This window comes from Biomphalaria glabrata, chromosome 8, assembly GCF_947242115.1.
Source record: "Biomphalaria glabrata chromosome 8, xgBioGlab47.1, whole genome shotgun sequence".
In the NCBI taxonomy this organism is placed as follows: domain Eukaryota; kingdom Metazoa; phylum Mollusca; class Gastropoda; family Planorbidae; genus Biomphalaria; species Biomphalaria glabrata.
This window is the reverse complement of record NC_074718.1, coordinates 9542018-9563161: the sequence shown is the minus strand read 5'-3', so window position 1 is coordinate 9563161 and position 21144 is coordinate 9542018. Positions and strand designations below refer to the sequence as shown.

The 21144-nt window shown below is 37.6% G+C and overlaps 1 protein-coding gene across 1 annotated transcript; it reads right to left on the bottom strand.

Annotated features, from left to right (window-relative positions):
• Positions 1 to 1936: 1936 nt before the first annotated feature.
• Positions 1937 to 19915, bottom strand: LOC106058208 (alpha-amylase-like). Its single transcript, XM_056037965.1, has 14 exons — positions 19757 to 19915; positions 17281 to 17420; positions 16255 to 16403; positions 15974 to 16144; positions 13824 to 14013; positions 12864 to 12963; positions 9286 to 9440; positions 8401 to 8585; positions 7233 to 7390; positions 5251 to 5376; positions 4939 to 5100; positions 3912 to 3997; positions 3553 to 3701; positions 1937 to 2227 (listed from the first exon to the last, which is right to left on the bottom strand). The coding sequence occupies exons 1-14, from the start codon at positions 19842 to 19844 to the stop codon at positions 1990 to 1992; spliced, it is 2097 nt and encodes a 698-aa protein (XP_055893940.1). The 5' UTR covers positions 19845 to 19915; the 3' UTR covers positions 1937 to 1989.
• Between the last annotated feature and the right edge of the window lie 1229 nt (positions 19916 to 21144).

Genomic DNA, 21144 nt, shown 5'->3' with positions numbered 1-21144 from the left:
CATTCTCTGGTGATACTCCACAAGGGCAGGTTTCGCTCGTCCCGACTTTAAGCGTCCTGAACATATGTTGTCTCTTTCTGTTGTGTCTGTTTCTGAGTCGAAAAATCATGCGTTGGTCATGTCGAGATAGCTTAAAATATCCGTCTTTTTTCCTGTAATTTGGATTTGAGCTGGTCCAATTCTCATTTATTCTACACTCTATTATTTTCATCATTTCTTCTGGGTAGACAGGGATTGTCATTTGTTTTGTTCATTCTTCCATCTTTGGCCAGTATGTCTGCTTTTTCATTGCCTTCTAATTCAATGTGTGCTGGAATCCGTTGAAGAACAGTTTCCTTGCTGTTGATGTTAAGGTTAAGTCGACCGACATTACAAGAATCTACAGCAGTACCTATATCGGGGGAGTCTTGCATCAGCGCATCGGTTATTGGCCAGGGATTACCAGGCATTACGGGCAGTGGCCGGCCAAATTAAAAAAAAAAAAAAAACTTTTATTTTCAAGTACATAATGTATGGGCCATACCGCCTCCTTCCTCACGGCCATTTCTACCAGTTCGAGAACTGGCCACACTTCCAGTTCGAAAGTAACAAAAGTACAGGAAAATACGAGATCCTGCATTTTTTTACATGACCAGGTGAAAGCTATCGTTATAGAAGGCCTGAAAACTGACCTGCAACGTCCAACCTGCGGGCAGTTTAAACCATTATCTTATTGCCACGTTACTTGGGAACGAGCTATTTGTTTAAACCGCCCACATGTTGTGACGTTGCAGGTCAGTGCTAAGGCCTTCTATAATGAAAGGGTCTCGGACTGGCCCAGCTTCACGCAAATGTGTGGCTTTCAATTTCAGAACTGCTATGTTTTTTTTTCTTCTGTTTTGTTTTTGCACTACAACCTGAGTCCAGTAACTAATTGTTGATACACTGACCTCCCATTATGTACCATGAATGATGGAAGAAGAGAATAATATGTGATCAAGATTAATGTGGATGCCCCTGAAAGGTTCTTGATCTATAAGCTACTGAAACGTTTCGCTGTGATGATTCTACTCTAAATAAAACAGTTTTACACTGCTTGCTGCAGATCAAGTCATTTGAAAGAATTCTTAGACATTCTAAACAATGTCTAGATGAACTAAGAAGTAATGAAGTTCTTTCCTACTTTGAATGGAAACGTCCTGAATCTATAGAACGTCTGGTTTTCCCTCTCTCTCTCACACACACGTTTATTTATTCATTCATTTATACTCATCCATTTATACTCATTCATTTATATTCATTCATTTATATTCATTCGTTTATATTCATTCATTTATATTCATTCGTTTATATTCATTCGTTTATATTCATTCATTTATATTCGTCCATTTATATTCATTCGTTTATATTCATTCATTTATATTCATCCATTTATATTCATCCATTTATATTCATTCGTTTATATTCATTCGTTTATATTCATTCATTTATATTTATTCATTTATATTCATTCGTTTATATTCATTCGTTTATATTTATTCATTTATATTCATTCGTTTATATTCATTCGTTTATATTCATTCATTTATATTTATTCATTATATCCTAAATTACTCATGTTGTTTTTTTCAGATCGATACTTTGAAGACACGATTTTTTTCGAAAGCGACTTTCGTAGAAGGTAGATAGACACAAAAGGATATTTCTTATTCCATATTCCAGGACAAATTCATATAAGTGTTCCTTCTTCCCTAGTTTAATTAGAGCATGGAATGGGTTGCCCGAGTCCGCCAGGAAGCCTCGACTTGGCAGAGTTTTAAGTCTCTAATTACATTCATGACTAGATTAAGACAGGGACACGCGTAGGACGCAATTATCTTATCTTTTGAAGTAACGTCTGTAAATTATAACATACGACATCGGGCAATTTAAAATACCATAAATATGCAAGTCAAAATAAGCTCGTCAAGAATAATTTTTTTTTAATTACAATGACATATATCGGACAATTTATAGTGTAGTTATAGAGCAAGTTCCTGAACCATATTGAAACACGTTCCTATAGCCACATCTCGCCCAGTGGTTGTTTGTGTGGTACGGCCAGGCTCCTCCTCCGTTCCCTGAACACGTCGGACTGGACACATCTGTCTCCCATGCCCCATTCACCATTGCCTTGATCTCAAAGTATCCATTCTGGGTTCTAGCGCAATCCATTTCTACAGCCACCATCCAATACCCATGTCCAAATCTGAAATGTAAAATAAATAATACATGGACCATAGTAAAGTCATTTTTTTTCTTTCATTCCTTAACTAGGAGGCGGCCTTGGAGTGTGGCGGCGGCCTTCCCCAGAACTCGCGACTCATGAGGGGGGGGGGGAGCTTACGATCGTACGATTCAAATGTTTTTTAGCAGAAAATGGTAATAACACGTTAGTTTTATAACAAAAACAACAACAACAAAAAAACAACAAGCAAATTATAAAAATACTTTTAAAAAACTAAAGCTTATCTAGGGAAAAACTTCATATTTACATCTATGTATCTTTATGATTTATTTCCCTTTTCGATATCACACTAAATAAATTAATTACCGCTATTTAATTAACTAACTGATTTTTTTTTTATTGATTCGTGTGTCGCCATCGACAAAGAATAACTGTACAAAAGTTTCAACTTAATCAGAGAATGGGAAGAGGGAGAAAGAGCGCATTCACAATGTGCACCAGACACACAGCGAGTTGGTATACGATTTGTAAAAAAAAAGTCTAAATGCACATTGGACAGCATAAGCCACGTGCAAGTCTGCAAGCATTATTGTATTTAACATATAGCCTACATTTACCAGCCCCGCATTGAGACTTTTCTCACCCCCAGCATACTGCTAACAGCGCCCCTCTGATGACCCTTTCTGGAAAGGTCAGGGCAGAAGACATATTGAAATTGATAGCGCTGGTTTCCAATACTTCAAAAAGATTTCAGAACTGACCAGATCGACCTAGCACTTGGAGCAACTAATACATTAAAAATAATCCTGAGTTTTGCGCTTCGGACTATCGTCACAATGGTCCCGAGTTTAAATCCTGCCGCTGTCATCCTCTGGAATTTGGACTGGGGGGGGGGGGGGATAATCATTTTAAAAACTGTATTTTCCCAAAAATGTCAGATACCTATTAGAGTTGGGTGGACTCAGAGCGTCCTTAAAATCCAAAAAAAAAAAAAAAAAATTAGTCATCACCGGGATTCGAACCCAAGCACTTTACTACTCGTCCACCATGACCCCGTCTCTACGATGACTGGTCGAGTAATTTATTCATTCGTCTGGTCTTGTGTCCTAAGCGTAGTTGTCGAATCGGAGAATCTGTATATTTCGTCTTCGTCAGAACTGTTGATTATTTCACCAAATTTATTTGACTATTTTCTCTCATTAAAAGACTGTGGTTCCTTATGTAACATTTTACATTGATAACTAGCGATCAATTTGAAATGTTGTTTGACTTAAAAAGGATAGGCGTTCAAATGAACAGTCGCCAAACTATGTGTTTTTAAGGCAGGTCGAGGATTAAATACTCACGTATTATACGGACTATAATCAGGTTCATCGGTTCTATTAGTTGTCAGAACTGCTGGTGTTCCGTACGGTCGCTGGTGATTGTATTCCCCTTGATGTAACTCTGTTCCATACCAATCCAGGTAGTTATCTCCCTTAGACCAAGTGTTGAACTGGTCAGGAAAAAAAAGGCCAAAAAAGTTGGCTTAATTACATGCATTAATATACAAAAATAACATTGTAACTACTTTTACATTTTTCGTATATAGTACAATATTGTTGATTACTTTTTAATCACGAAGTGTCGCTTATTAATATTCTTTTGCATTATTTTTTTTTCTTCTTCCGATCTGAATATATTCCTACTGTCAAAGTAGGCCTACCTTTTGAAAATAAGTATCGTTGCCAACTGTGAGATGTCTGATGGGAAGACTGCAACCACTTAGTCGGGCATCCATCAGATCACAACCTAAAAAGTGTACAAATTGTTAGTTGTTTTTTTTAAAAGTTAAATGCGAACTGGTAGAATGATGTACGAACATCTATGAAAACCTTATGACTGAGCCAAGAAAAAAACAAAACTGAATGTAACATTTTAGAAAATTCCCATTGGTACAGACCTAATTAGACTATATTTTGTTTAACACAAAGTGTCAAAGCGTTTTTTTCTACCATACGTAACTATATTGTGTTGTATGCGTTTTGTGCTTTGCAATTTTAAAAATAACTTTAAAAATATTTTGTAAATTTTGGTAGTGATATGTTCAGAGAATTTTAGTGTCTCTTGCGAGGATAGTGCATTGGGGTATTTTGAAGCTCTTTGGAGTATTTTTAGTTTGTTTTTTTTATTGGGGAGAGGGGGTAATTTTAAGTATTTTGTCTGATTACAAACCGTTTTATGAATAAATAAGATTTACACAAAAAGAAGTCACCTCATCACCAAATCTACGTTACAGGCTTGACTACTACAAAAGAAAAAAAAATAAACAAGAAAAGATATTAAAAAGAATAACATTTTTTATGTTTTAGGACTTCTTCACATTCAAGATTATTACATCCTAGCTACTAGTCAACATAATAAACAATAAAAAATGTTTTAAAAAGCCATAATGACTATGTAGACTAGAATTTCAACTTTATATAACTTTATATAACGCCAATAATGGTCATAACAGTTTGGACGGCTTCCTGGTCATGCTAACTGCACGCTGGACTGTCGCTCTGACTTATCAATGGTCCCGGATTCAAACCCTGCCCCTCCCATCCCCCGTCGTCCTGCGGGAGGTTTGCAATAGAATGTAAATTATCTTCAACTCAGAAACTAAACATGTAAAACATTTTTTTACAAACACATTATTCTACAAAACAAGTAAATTAAATTAAATGTTAGGCCCAGGTTGCCTCTTTTACCTTGTCTGCGGGCGTGGTCTATGCCACCACGTATAAACAGATCCTGTCCGTCAGGTAGCTCCGCCTTAATGAATATGATAGTTGTTTTATTGTCAGAAAGAGAGGGTGGAACATATTCATCAAGATGGACAGCTGCAGTGCTTCTAGCTACATTTTTACTCTCTGAAAAAAAAAAAAGAATGTACAGTTTAAATGTAAAATAATGCTTAAGCTAAAATAGAATAAGACAATTTCCAAGCACTCAAAGCAGAACTGAAGCTTAATTTATCTAGCAGGAATTAAAAGGCAAAGTAGATGCAAGTTCTTACTTACTTGTGGTGAAGGCAACAAATGGCTCGTGTCCGTCGTGTGGGCTGATGTCGGCCATGCCGTTACTGTCCACGTTAAATTTCTTGGTGCAATCACTAATGAGGTCACAGTACTGACCCGCTGGGAGACCTGAGGGGACGCAGTGAAAAAGGAATAAGATTGAGTTTGTTATAGCCAGTGTTTGTAAGGGGGACATTTAGAAACAGTTAAGTAGATCTAGACAATAGAACGTAGGAGTTAGAAGGAGACGGTCTGGACTGAAAACAGATAGTGAGGTACCAGATAGTGAGGTGCCAGATAGTGAGGTGCCAGATAGTGAGGTACCAGATAGTGAGGTGCCAGATAGTGAGGTGCCAGATAGTGAGGTGCCAGATAGTGAGGTGTCAGATAGTGAGGTACCAGATAGTGAGGTACCAGATAGTGAGGTACCAGATAGTGAGGTACCAGATAGTGAGGTGCCAGATAGTGAGGTACGATATAGTGAGGTACCAGTTAGTATCAAATACTATCAAACTATAGAAAGCTTTTAACAAATAACGAAAATACGTCTTTTAAAATCAATTTCTTCTTCGTGAAGCGAAAGTACCTATATTATGTCTCAGTCTTATATTTCTTGTAATCAGTGGCGCAGCTAGGGATTTGGGGGTCCGGGGAGTGGGGGGGCTTGAACATGACATGAGATAATAATTAACGTAGAAACAAATTTCGGGCACTCATTTGGGTTTGGCCCGGGAATATTTTCAAATTAGGTCCCAATCCTCCCCATCACTATTAGTAACGTTTGAAGATTGCAAGAAGTCCTTCAAGTGAGCTTGCACAATAAAGTTCTATTCCAGTCCAGCTTATTTCTACATAAGACTGTATGCACAACTTTCGAGCTAGTCTATTTATTTGTTCAACTATTTACTATTACATCTTTTTTAAAATTATAACGGTCAAACCAGAACTTAATTTTTATCCGGCTAAAGATATACTTAAACTATCAAAATTCTTTAAAAAATTGTTAGAGCTTTTTCAAACCATGTCCACCAAGAGTTTGCAAGCTAATAAGAGGGACTGTAAAAAAAAAAAATTAACTACAAAAGAGACAGAAACGACTTAGCGCGTAACAAAAACAACAGACTAAAAGACTTGAAGCTAAATTAATCTACAACTTAGGAGGCTGAGACGAGGGCTCCAGACAAAGGGCTTTGAAGACTACTGGCCAGGTCAAGTAATGCGAGAAACGATCTACTTTGTAGCTTATGGTACCAACATTGGAAACGTGGAAGGTTAAGGTTAAACTATAGGCCTACAGCTATAACTACCAGTATATATGTGCTTGTTAAACTATATAACTATAACTACCAGTATATATGTGCTTGTTAAAGTTAAACTCTATAGCTATAACTACCAGTATTTATGTGCTTGTTAAAGTTAAACTCTATAGCTATAACTACCAGTATTTATGTGCTTGTTAAAGTTAAACTCTACAGCTCTAACTACCAGTATATATGTGCTTGTTAAAGTTAAACTCTATAGCTCTAACTACCAGTATATATGTGCTTGTTAAACTCTATAGCTCTACCTACCAGTATATATGTGCTTGTTAAAGTTAAACTCTATAGCTCTAACTAGCAGTATATATGTGCTTGTTAAAGTTAAACTCTATAGCTATAACTACCAGTATATATGTGCTTGTTAAAGTTAAACTCTATAGCTCTAACTACCAGTATATATGTGCTTGTTAAAGTTAAACTCTATAGCTCTAACTACCAGTATATATGTGCTTGTTAAAGTTAAACTGTATAGCTATAACTACCAGTATATATGTGCTTGTTAAAGTTAAACTGTATAGCTCTAACTACCAGTATATATGTGCTTGTTAAAGTTAAACTGTATAGCTCTAACTACCAGTATATATGTGCTTGTTAAAGTTAAACTGTATAGCTCTAACTACCAGAATATATGTGCTTGTTAAAGTTAAACTCTATGGCTCTAACTACCAGTATATATGTGCTTGTTGAAGTTCGTTTTGCCCATTGCAAAGAATCCAACGTTGCCTCTAGTGAACCACATGACGTCTTCCTGGACGTTCCAGTTCTCGATGCCTGTGTTCAGGACGTCATTCCTGTACCGCACCATGTTGGCGATCACTTTCCACCTGTTAAAGGGACATAAACGTGGTCACACTAACAGCCTTCAACAAAAGGGCCCTTCTCCATCCCATCCCCCGCCTTGTAAAATTAAAAAAATGGAGCCGGACCGAAAAGAATTTAAGAAACAAAGACTCATTTGCTTAAAGAGGCTAGAGAGATGCCTGGATTGAAGATTTTGAAATTCAAATTTATTCCAAAAATCTGCTTTGTGCTTACTTTTTAATTTTTTTTATTTAATTCTACAGTCCAACGGTGCGTCATAGTCAAGAGAAATAAGCAACTGTCTCAATAAGGCCAAAAGCACTTTTGGTCGCCTCCAACTGAGAGTGTGGTAGATTAGATCTCTTACCTAACAACAACAAAATCAATGTTTATAAAGCAGTGATTCTCATCACACTTTTGTATGGCTCTGACACTTGGGTGCTCTATTGAAGGCATCTAAGGCTCCTCGAACTCTTTCCTCAAAGGTGCCTTGGCTCCATTATGGACATACGGGGCTGGCAAGACTATATTACAAATATATTCTGCTAGTGGCCGGTTTGGACTAATTACCATTCGATAGCGTTTCTTGGTCAGAAAGTTATCCCGCAAGGGAGACAACCGCATGCCAAAGGCGATCCTCTTTGGCAAGCTTAAACGAGGATAGAGTGACAGAGGTGCCCCACGCAAGCTCCATTATTACAAAGATCAACTCAGGCGCCATTTTGCCCTTACTGGCATAGAGAAACGTAGCTGGCAGCAGATGGACTCTAAAAGAGACAGCTGGAGAGCTCTCACAAAGGCCGCGAGACATTATAACGCTCTTGTGCCAAGATGTATATAAGCTGTCAAATTTCGAGTAAAATCGTTAGAGCCGCTTTTGAAATCCGTGTCCAGGTTCCACCCATAAATTTGTTAGCTAATAAGAGGAACAGTAAAGAAAAAACACGTTTATCTCCCTTTTTTCCCCATGAAATCGAACCCACACCCAAATCTTAAACATTCAACGTGCTACTCGTTATTAGACTATCCTTACCTATGCTCACAGACCCAACCGTTGCCGCAGCTGCCGTCTGCGTTGATGGTGACGTCTTTGATGGTGTCCCCATCGTGAGGTGGAGGCTGTGAGCGATCGGTGAAGTAGTAGCTGCTCATGACTCGGGCGAAGCCATAGTTGAAGGCCAAGGTGAAGGCCACAGCACGCTTGTATTCCACTGGGTTCTGGAAATGTTAGGAGTGCATAGTCTAGACATTTCTGTTTCGTTTAGAGAGTCACACATAACTTTAGCTATCAATTTTAATGAAAAAAAAAATGTTTTACTGCCATTTCAATTGTAAATAAATGAATTATTCAAGACTTAAAATCAGTGGCGTAGCATACATTGCGAGAAATTTTAAGGGTTCAATGAACCCGGGCCCACGACAATTTGGGTTCCACAGCCTGTGACGTAACAACCATGGCAAATAGGGGTTTCCTTGCGTTTGGGCCAATGGCTCGTGACCAATTGGACCCACATGAGCCCTGACATGTTGTATTTGTATAAAAGCCGATTTAAAACTACTTGCATTGAATGCATTTTGGTAAATATACAGATTAAATGTGTCTTATAGTGTGTGTGCGTGCGCGCGTGGGGGAACCAGCATATTACATTCTTGAATACGAACCCAACGGTTACCTTGCTACTGCTTAAAAGTATTGTTTTTAAAATGGCTTGCATTTTAATTTTTAACAAAACAATACAACAGAAAGAGAAAGAATTTAAAAAAATAAGAGAAAAAAAAAGTATACACAAAAAAGAGGAAAATAAAAAAAAAAAGAGAATGTGTACAAACTTACAGCAGAGAAAATGAAAAGAAAGAGAAGGTGTACAAACTTACAAAAGAGAACGTGAAAAGAAAAAGGGGATAAAAAAATACTGACGTCGAAATGAAGTTGCCCTCCTCTTTGGTTGTCATGGTTGTCCATAAACACAAAGGCGTGCTCAGTAGGGGCCATGCCCCAGTCTAAGTGAACCACGCCCCTGAGGTTTTCAAAGTGATTAATAGCATATTTTAATTGCTCACCGTAATTAAACTCTGAGGAACAAAAAAAATTAAAGTTATTTTCTTTTATTCGGTAAAGTTTAGAGCAGTGATTCCCAAAGTGGTCTATATAGACCCCCAGGGGTCTACGAAGACTTCCAAGGGGTCTACGAAAGTGAAAAAATAAATTGGGGGTCTATGAGATATCCATGGGGGTCTACGATAATGAATTTCATTTCATTTGTGACTTAATTTTCACTCCCATTAATGCAATTATTTCCTACACTAATATGTAAATGTACCTTTAATCCTTTAAATATTTAGCCTATACTGCTATTCAAATGAAAAATAAAGATAAAGTTCAGAATACAGCCACAAAATTTCACTTTGACATCATATAGAGAAGATGATGCGTTTGTGAGCGTCTTACAATATCTCGGAAAACACTAAAGGTAAAACATTGATTTTACCTGCCCTTGAAGTAGTTTTAAAAACTTGTATTACACACAAACCTACATTTGATATTATGAATTTTTTAAAGCAACAATACAGTTCAAGGGCATATCGGTGGTATAAATTATAACATTAAAAGCTTCTTATGTAATTCTTTGCAAACGAAATATACAGTTTGGGATCAACGGTCAAGCAGGCTCTGACAGGATGTAGAGCTGTTTGCTGCAAACTGCCTAAGGGTTGCTGGCTCCTTATTTTTCCTCAGGGTTGATTCACAAAACCCATGTTTGGGTATAGCTGCAAGGCAGCAAAGGTTTGAATTCAGTTCTCCTGCTAGGTGGGTAGAAAGAGCCCGCCTTTCCAAAGCTTACTGGTTTTGGCGCCAATTACTCATCTTCACCCCTTCTCCTGTTAGTGAAAACAGTTCTGCGGACCCAATATTTGAGCCACACATGAAAGATCAAGAAATACAAGAGAAACTGCTCTTTATGAAAACGTTTACAAGAATCCCTAAAGCAAATTACTGAATTAATATTTAATGTTTCATAGAACAACACATTTCTATATGAAACATAATATCCGTAGCAATGGATGATGAGCCTACAAAAAAAAAACTATTTCCAGTGTGTTTGATTCCAGAAATATATATTTTGTTATTTTAATTGGTTTAAATTTAAATTGTATCAATCTGTAGAACTTCAAATGTAGCTTTAAATTGACTTTTCACTCTTAGACTCACTACAGTTAGACATTAGTTTTAAAAAATGTTGATTGATTTGCAATGATGCAACACAGTTAAGCAGGGGGTCTACGGAAAATCAGAAACCATGGCAAGGGGTCTACGAGACAAACAAGTTTGGGAACCACTGGTTTAGAGGATGCGGTGTAATCAGCACAACGGAATATCGTCATCAGAGTTTATCAGCTCCCAATTAGGTCTATCATACAGATAAAGTTATTTGCATAGAAATTATAATCACAGTAATAAATAGTATTCCAAAGACAAGCTGTATGACACGTGGACTAGATCTATAACGTTCTTGTAGAGCGACTTATAGCGATTAGAGAAAGAAAGAGACAGTGAAAGAGAGAGAGAGAGAGAATGAGAAAGAGAGAGAGAAAGTGAGAGAGAAAGAAAGAAAGAGAGAGACTGAGAAAGAGAGAGAATGAGAAAGAGAAGAGAGAGAAAGAGAGAGAAATAAGAGAGAAAGAGAAAGAAAGAAAGAGAGAGAAAGAAATTGAGAAAGAGAGAGAAATAAGAAGGAAAAAGAAAAAAACATTAGATAGCGAGATAGTGAGAAAGAAAGTGGGAAAAAGAAAGAGAGAATGAAAGTCTTACAATGAGAAAAAGAAAGTGAAGGTGGCGGAGAACGGATAGTCAGGGTGAAAGAGAGAATGAGAAGGAAAGAGTAAGAGAGAACGTGAGTGGAAGAAAGAAAAGAGAGAAAGTGAAAGAGAAAGAACACAGATGTGAGAGACAGAGAAGAGATTGAAAGAAAGAAATATTGTGAAAGTAAAATGAGAAATGGAGGCGCGATGGCTGAGCGGTAAAGCTACCAAACCGGGGTCCGGGGTTCGAATCCTGGTGAAGACTGGGATTTTTAACTTCGGGATCTTCGGGCACCTCTGTGTCCACCCAGCTCTAATCGGTACCTGAAGTTAGTTGGGGAAAAGTAAAGGCGGTTGGTCGTTGTGCTGGCTACATTGCACCGCCATAGAATCAGATGAACTTTACATCATCTGCCCTATAGACCACAAGGTCTGAAAGGGGAACTTTACTTTTTTTTCTCTTAAAAATGAGAGAGAGAGACAGAGAGAGAGAGAGAGAGACAGAGAGAGAGAGAGAGACAGACAGAGAAAGAGAGAGAGACAGACAGACAGAGAGAGTGAAAGAGAGACAGACAGAGAGAGACAGAGAGAGAGAGAGAGACATTGAGAAAGACAGACACTAAAAGAAAAAAGAGAGATTTAGAAAGAAGTATTGTGTGAGTGTGAGAGAGAGAGAGAAAAAAAAGAGAGAAAGGAAGAAAGTGAAAGATCGAGAAAGAGAAAAAGTAAAGAAGTGAGAGAAAGTGTGATAGACAGAAATAGAGAAACATTTAAAGGGATAAGTAAAGAGTGAAAGACAGAGCAATAGAAAGAGAGAGAAAGAAAGTGTTTGTGTTCTAGAGAGGGGGGAGAGAGATTTCGTTTGAAATCTTTTAAAAGTTTGTTATACTATTTAAAACTGAGCTATTCCACGTGAAAATAACCACATGCCCTAGGTTCACACACACACACACACACATTTCCGTTATATATGCAGAGCACTAATTTTAAGGTCAGAGTTCTTTTTAATTTAAAGGACAGTCTAAAAATAGATTAAAGGTGAAATTATTTTCTTTAATTCCTGAGTTCTTAGATAATACCTGATACTGGCGATCTTTGGACAGATTATTATTTTTTTCAACTATCAAATAGTAGAGATTTTCTCGAGACTATTTCTACATAAAATGTTCTTACTGAAGTCATAGGAGTCCTTAATTTTGGTGGGATTTTCACAGTAAAAGATATTGACAGTAATCTGATCATTGACTGATTTATAATCCTACCAGATTCAGTGTAATTTAAATTCATAATTAAGGAATAAAATACAGTAACATAGCATAAGAAGAGAAATCGATATGGACAAATGGTGGAACGATATAATGGTACCGGAAGAAAAAGTAAGAAAATGGGAAACAGTAAATTAGGGAAGATTTTGAAAGAAATAGACAAAATAAACAATGTCAAGGACGCCATATGGAAAGATCACTGTTGCCAACTTAAAACAGTTTTAAGTTAAACTTAGTTTTGCTCACTACGCCTCTGTCTATAGATAAATCCAGCACTGATTCTACGGTGCTGAAAAGTGAAGAAAATATTAGAACCCTACATGGCTTCCGTAATATGTAGACCAGATACACACACAATCTTGCTATTTGTGAATGTACCTCCCATGTGTGAAGATTTCCGGTAAGTCTTTCACGAGGAGCATATATTTACCTGTAACATATCCAAGATGGTAGTACTCAGAAGCGTGCACAGCACCACCAGCGATCACTTCTTGATAGACGAAAGGGCGACCACCATCAACATTGTGCAGCTATAACAGAAGAAGTGAAATGGCTTTTCATTTTTTTTTAGACTGAAAAATCGGGCGGGGACTTTTTACAAAGCTTATATCAACTCACTCTGTCAGTCTGTCTGGTAAAAAGTGCGTAGGCCAACACGTTATCTCTCCCACACCCATTCTCGAATCAAGACAGGGTGAGTTGATATAAGCTTTGTAAAAAACTAGCCTAATAACACTTGCTTTATTTTGTACACCGAATGCACAACAAATCTGACTATTTATGGATTTGGCCTCCATCCACCCATCCACCCCAGTGGCGCTATAGCCCATTGTGGGCTCTGGCCTGCTTCAACACATCCTTCCATTAATATCTTTCCTGGGCCTTTCGTCTCCACGCCCTAACCCCAAGCTGTTGCAGATTTGGCCTTTATGTATTAAAAATCTCCAATATTGGTTCTAAATACTAAAATACATTTCAGATATACAACTGATTATTTAATACTTAATAATACAGTGTTTCTCATATTTGGGACTTAACATTCAATATCTAATGTTTATTTCAGATCTATTAAGATTGACTATTATGTTTGATACTTAATCTTACCATTCAGTTCAGATACAGGATTGGTCATTTGATAGGTCTACTTAATCTTACCATTTGTTTCAGATACAGGGTTGGTTATTTGATAGGCCTACTTAATCTTACCATTCGTTTCAGATACATGGTTGGTTATTTGATAGGTCTACTTAATCTTATCATTCGTTTCAAATTAAAGTCTGGTTATTTGACACTCAATTGTACAGTTTGTCCAAGAAATCTTTAATGATGAAGAAGAAAAATGGCAATAGAAAGTGTATCTCACAAGTTATAGTAGACAAAGTAAACATACCCTTGCCCAGATGACGTCCAGGTCACCTGGCCACATATGCTTGGCAGCGTCCACCCTAAAACCAGCCAGGCCTATGTCAATCAAGCTGTTCATGTAATCGGCTATCTTGCCTCGAACCCATTCTTTCTCCTGCCACAGGTCGGTCAGTCCTCCCATGTTGCAGTTTCTGACGTCATTCACGTCATCGTAACTATAGCAACACAAACAAAAAACAATACACTTGCCAATAGAAAGGCGTCAAAACTACCATAGCGCCAAAATGGTTTTGCCGAAATGCTTCTGCTTCTATATCTATGGAAACATTTTAAAAATCCAGATTTTACTTGTGACAAATGATCCCATGGAATTATGAAATGTGGGCGAGTCGATTGAACACATTATGGCAGGATGTCCAGCCCTATCAGAATCAGCCTACCAAGGTCGCCATAACCAAGTTGCAAAGTTAATACACCAACACCTGGCTTTGACGTACAAATTGATCGGCAAGGACACTCCTCCTTATTATAAATACTCTTCGCAAGAGGTTCTCGAGTCTACTGAACATCTGCTGTACTGGGATAGGCCTATTCTGACCGACAAAACGGTAGATTTCAATCGCCCGGATCTGCTGTTCATCGATAAAAAAGAAAAAACCGCTACCATTATCGATATCGCCGTACCACTGTCTCATAATTTAAGAAAAACTGAGATAGAAAAACAAAGAAAATATGGGAACCTAGGCTTGGAGATTAAGCGTCTATGGAAATTGTCCAAAATAACAATATACCCCATTGTTATATCAACCGAGGGGATAATAACAACTGACCTCACAGACACCTTCAAGGCCCTTAACATTCCTAGGAACATCTTCGTTGCCTGTCAGAGGGCGGTACTGCTGCAGACCTGCCACATCACCAGAAAATTCCTCAGTGGAAACTGTTAAAGGGACTACGGTGAATTTTGTTTCTCTTTAGCGAAACTCGACCCTGGCAGCGCCAGAGAATGACTACTCGTTCTTTCTAACATAATAATAATAATCTTTACTGTCCTTACGGAAATTTATCTTACCATTTGTGCATTACACCAAACAACAAAAAACATTATAACTATAAGAAACCAAAGTGTACATTCACACCAGACTCACTCATAATTTACATGTGACAGTTTATATCAGATTGTTCTTATTTAATGATTTGATTGCCAGGGGAACAAAAGAGTGTTTGTGTCTGTTTGTCTTTGCTATCGGTGTCTTGTATCTCTTTTGTGATGGTAAAATCACAAAATCCTGATACAAAGGGTGATTCTTTATTTCGATGATCTTGTTAGCTTTTTTATATGATTAAACTTCTAGAACTTTGTAATCAGAAAATATTCTATTTGGTATAGAATTGAAGGGGAATGCATGCTCTTTTTATATAATACAAATTACTACTTATAAAAGCAAAAAAAAAATATTTGATTTGGTCAAATCAACGATGGTATCCTCAATTAGAAGAGATAAAGTTAACTAAGCCAATAATGAAACAAGACGCCTGCGGATTCTGGGAGAACGAGGTCCCCTGACCGTACTTCCCGGTGGCTTCCCCGTTGTGGAAGCTGTGCAGGCCTGAATAAGCTATTATAGCCATAGACATAGATAAATATAGACTGGCCGATTAAAGAGTTTTATGAAACGAAAATGTGTGACTTGCAATTTTGTGTACTTTATTATACAGCATTTATGAGCAGTATAAAAGTTAAGTATTCATATCTATTTCAGCCATAACCTATATAAGTATTACATTATTTTCACTAGTGTTTTGTTTTTTATCTCTAAGAATGAAGATCATGCAATTTTTCATAATTCGGAAATCCGAATACAATAGATATACATGTTTTCAAGTTACATGAAGTTACTTCCTTCGGCCAGTCTATATTTATTTATGTCTATGATTATAGCACAATGCAGGACGAGCTACTGTCCCGTTGGTTCATACTTCGCACACTTCGGCTCACAGTGCACAGGCTAAAGAGAAGAAGAGGAAAACATGTTTCGTGTTTGTATTCGACTGTTGTATAATGCAAGCATTAAATCTTGGTTGAAAAAAATGCCGAAACAAATATGCAAGTTGTGAACTTCAGAAAGAAGAAAAATGAAAATGGGAACATCAGATTCTTATTCTAATTTTTACTTGTGAATGTTGTTGTCTGAATTAGGACACCTTCCCACCATGTTGAAATCAGAAATGCTGTAAGGGACGCCGGAGAATTCTCTTTTGTTGGCGTCAAAGTGACTTCCGGCAGACCCAACTCCACTGAAGCCGACTCCAGCCATGTGATTGATGACGATATCAGCGTAGATTCTGGAGGGAAAAGAAAACACATAATAAGCATAATAGACCAAACATGGACAGTACATTCTTTTTCCCAAGGAAAAGTAACGCCTAGGGTGCCTCTAAGAAGAGTTTCACACCTGACGCCTACTCGCTTGCATCTGTTTACCATGTCCCTCAGCTCCGCCTCTGTTCCACTACGGCTAGTCAGTTTGTAGCTCACAGGGGCGTATCTTTCAGACCATGGTCGATTGGGACGTTCTACCAAATGTTCGTTCGGTGGTGAGATCTGTAAATTAAATTCATTCATGATTATTTTCATTGGTTAAGGTCAAATACTTTTTAAAAAATTATGCGGGATAGAGGAATGGAGAAAGACAGCCGAGATAGCAAGTGAATATTGATGAAACAGTCCAAAGGATTAAGGGATAAGTGAATTGTGCAGGTGAAGATGAATTTAAATAAAATAAATACAAATTGTATATTTATTTATATTTTATTAAATGTGTAATGAAACAAAATATTAACTGTATAAATTATACTTATTAGTATCGTTTCAACCGTTTTAAAGGAAAAGGCCAACAGCTAAATGTCAAAAACATACTTCTACGAAGGGTTCGAAACAAAAAAAAATGACAACAGATGCGCCGTGATGTAGCATTTAAACCGCCTTCACGGAAGTCATTTTACTTCGTTCCTTATGCACCATTACTTGTAATAGAATCTGTCTTGTAATAGAATCTGTCTTGTAATAGAATCTGTCTTGTAATAGAATCTGTCTTGTAATAGAATGTCTTGTAATAGAATCTGCCTTGTAATAGAATCTGTCTTGTAATAGAATCTGTCTTGTAATGGAATCTGTCTTGTAATAGAATCTGTCTTGTAATAGAATCTGTCTTGTGATAGAATCTGTCTTGTAATAGAAACAGCTGCGGGACAGGACCGAGTCAAGCGAGACAAATCGTCGTAGGAGGCCTAAACACTGACTTGCAACGTCACAAACTTTAGGCACTGGAGACCAATAGCTCGTTGCAAAGTCGTACAGACCTGTGACTGGTCAGTGTTATGGTCTTGTGTCAAGCGCAGCAATGGCGTCTACTATTTCGCTGTCGTCAGTGTGTGTCAATAAAACAGTATAACTATTTTAGGGTTTGGTTTAAGCTGACCTGTACTCCGCAGAAACCTTTTGGGCCAAGAAAACGCTCACACTCTAGAGCTATATCTTTCCACTTCCAGTTGAAGAGATGGACGATGACCTGCTTGTTGCCGCAATGGGCGTCATGGTAAGGCAGCTGTCCTCTGACTCCTGTCGACAAGTTCAGAAAAAAAATTAATTTAAGGGCAGACAATATCTATATCTCTTCAGAGTGAGAGAGAGAGAGAGAGAGAGAGAGAGAGAGAGAAAGAGAAGACGGTGACAGTGAAGTGCTAGCGAAATGTAGGACAAAATATCTTTAGGTCTATCAATTTTTACAAATCTTATATCAACTCACTCCCTCTCTCTCAGGGGCCTAACTAGGGATTTGGGGGCCCGGGGGGATTGACCTCTTTTTTGCGGCCCCTTGCATTTTGACATTCGACATATGACATGAGATAATGTACGCAAAAATAAATAAGCCCCAAATCAAATTGGTTCAGTATATCAGTAAACTTAACAAAAAGTAATCATCAAGACTCTTTTAATGAATAATACCTTTGTTTATTAGTTAAATAATGCACAAGTGACAAATCTAAATTGATATCGCTTCACGTCGTGCATTATGTGCAGCAAAGAAATCTATAACATCATCTACATCGATACTTTTTGTATTTGTGACTTCACTGACATTAAAGCCATGATAAGCCTTTCTTGCGTCATTGTGCTCCTGAGATAGTTTTTGATGAACTTGAGCTTTGAGAATGATCTCTCACATGACGTAATGGAAGTGGCCTGAGTTAGCGGTATTCGGAGGAGGTTGCAAGGCTTGAGAACACGTAATTACCATACGAAGCCTGTTTCCTCAATATTGGTAATTGTATTACTGGTTTGTTGATGAAAAGTTATCGTGCACCAATGACATCATTGAAAAAGCGAGTTGCCATTTATTTCATCATACAAACAGGAAAAGTAGCACAGTTTGTCATAAGCGTGTCTTCATCTAACAGGTGTCTTGGTTCAAGAAGAAACCCAAAGGTATTTATTTTCTTTCCAACCTTTGGAATCAGCCCTTCATCTCCATACGAAATATGTCCAGCACTTCTGTCGCAACACGTTTAAATTGCAGTTCTATTGACAGTCCCACATTAGAACTCAACTTCCCATCTAGTCTTTTCTTTCTTATGGTTGTTTTGATTACAGAGAATCCATTGTATTCACTACCTTCTTTTGCTTTTTCGATGGATTGGGTTTTTGTCAGTTTCTCATCATTTTGCAGAAAGCATGAAAGGGTACTAATTTCTTCAGCAGCTTCCTATATATGCAGTCATGACTTTTGTAGTTTCTTCTGAACTATATTAATTGGGCGCAGGAGCTTTGACCAGAATTCCAGATAGGCAAAAAAATCTTAATTTTCCACTGCATGAAGAAGATTCTGTGCTAATATATGATATTACGTCATTGTTGGTTGTTTATGTTTTGTGCGAAAGCAAAAGTATTCAAAGCATACAAAAGTGGGAAAGATCCATATCTCGTTATGCTCGAGTATAGAAATACTCCGATAAGCGGACTACCGTATTCATCATCACAACTGCTGACGAGAAGAAGACTCAGAGAATCATTCCAACTGATCCCAAACTATTGAAACCATCGGTAGTTGAAAATGCAGAGACATTACTCAACGAACGACAGATGAAAAGCAAAGTGAAATACGATGCAAAAACAAGACTACCTAAAGATTATTCTGTCGGAGATTTCGTCTAGTTCAAACATGGCAGAAAGCAGTTGTCATAAAAAAACATTCAGCACCCAGATCTTACATCATAAAGACAAACAATGGAATAACATACAGAAGAAATCAACGGCCCAAGGATTTCATATGATGATTAAGCTAAAATTGAATAGCACAAATTCTGAGGTTTCCTATTTAAAAAAAAAGGCGTTATTTTAATTGTAGGCTATACAATTCTCATCTTTCTATGAACCCCCCATACGGTCATCTCGTCAATCCCTGCGGGTCCACGCACCAAAGCTTGAGAACCACTGCCTAAGTGGTAGCCGACTTAATGATTATAGACAGCACATTTGAATGGTATTTGGAAACACCCAGGATGGAGCGTAATGAGACATGTACAACAGAACTGGGGCACATGAAAACCTCATTTAATGGATAGAATTTACTTTCGACTAAGACTTTAACTCTTTCTCTCCGTAATTATTTTTCCACATTTCGACGGATTTTTTCATTTTTCTCAATACTATTTCACTCCCCTGTTATAATTAAGCTTCAATAGCTTTGTCGTTTGTTATCAGAAAATGTTTTATTTAGTAAAGAATTGAAGCTGAATGCATGCTCTTTTTTATATAAACACAAAATAAAGTTTACAAAATTAAACATTAGTTGAATTTAATGGGGTCAAATCAACGATGATACCGTCAATAAGAAGAGAAAGAGTTAATAGCTTAGAAGTGTATAATAAAAGCCTACACGATGTTAGTTTACATACCAGACAGAGCCAACAGTAACAATAGAACGGTTAACATAGCGCCAGTGACTAAGTTCTTATCTGTTAACATTTCAAATGAAACATTCATAACATCTTTCTTTTAGCGTTCTTTTTTTAAAATTTTTTTAATCAGACTTATGAAGCCCAGTTAGGACTACCAAATTCGACTTCTAACTAGGTCAGCCAGTATATTCCCTGTGACACACTCTTGTCGCAAGTTAGTTTGGAGTGTACTGTTGTCTCTCACCTAAAATGGCATGCCAGTTCGGACGAGACCTATCGTGATGTTAGGCCGGAACACTGACCTGTGACGTGGCAATCTGTGGTTAGTGGAGGCGTCATCGACGTCACAGGTCAGTGTTCCTGACTATCATCACGATTAATGGTCTGGGTTTAATATCTTCAAACTCAGTTCAATAGAATATAATCAAGCGATGAGCAGATTGACATCAAACATATAGATCTAAATCACTTATATAAATAATAAATAACTTGAACTTGACTGATGTATAAAATTATTGTTAAATAGATATATTAAGCTCAGTGAAGATAATGGCGATAAATAATAATGATTAATGAATAATGAATAAGCACCACTTTACTATGTTTTACTTGGTTTTATATAGTTGTTTTTTTTCTGTATTGCTACATAATTCTTGGCCTTCAACTTTCTATCTTTTTCTATGCCCGCCTACGTGTTTACCAAAACATCTCTTCAAAGTCACCTGAACGATGTAATCATCTCTACAGGCTTACGTCAAAGATTGATAATGAAATCTACCTGCGTATCGCCAAGGCTAGTGCATCCTATGACAGACTGTCGTAAAATGTCTGGAACAGACGAGGTATCACCACAAATACAAAACTAGGGATCCATCGAGCTGTCATCCTTCCTACATTGCTCTATGCCTCAGAATCGTGTAAAATGTACAGAAAACATGCAACGAAACTGAACCACTTCCACATGACATGTCTAAAAAAAATACTGAATGTCAAATGGCAAGAAAAAATATCAGATACTGAAGTCCTTCGAAGAGCGTGTCTGCAAAAAGCATCCTCACAATCCTGATGCAGTCCCAACTGCGATGGGCAGGATACGTCTGCAGAATGGAAAACCGCCGCATCCCTATACGACTCCTGTATGGCCAATTAAGGGAAGGAAAGCGCTCACAAGGCGGACAAAGAAAACGCTTCAGGGACACCCTCAAAGCTTCTCTGAATGCGTTCAGCATAGACCCAGCCACCTGGGAGACAGAGGCACATGACAGAGCATCATGGTGTCATGCTATGAAAACTGGCGCACAGGTTGCTGAGGAAAAGAGAACAGCACTGGCAGAAGAAGAGCTCCAAAGAAGAAAAGCAAGGCCAATGACACTAGCTCCAGCTGA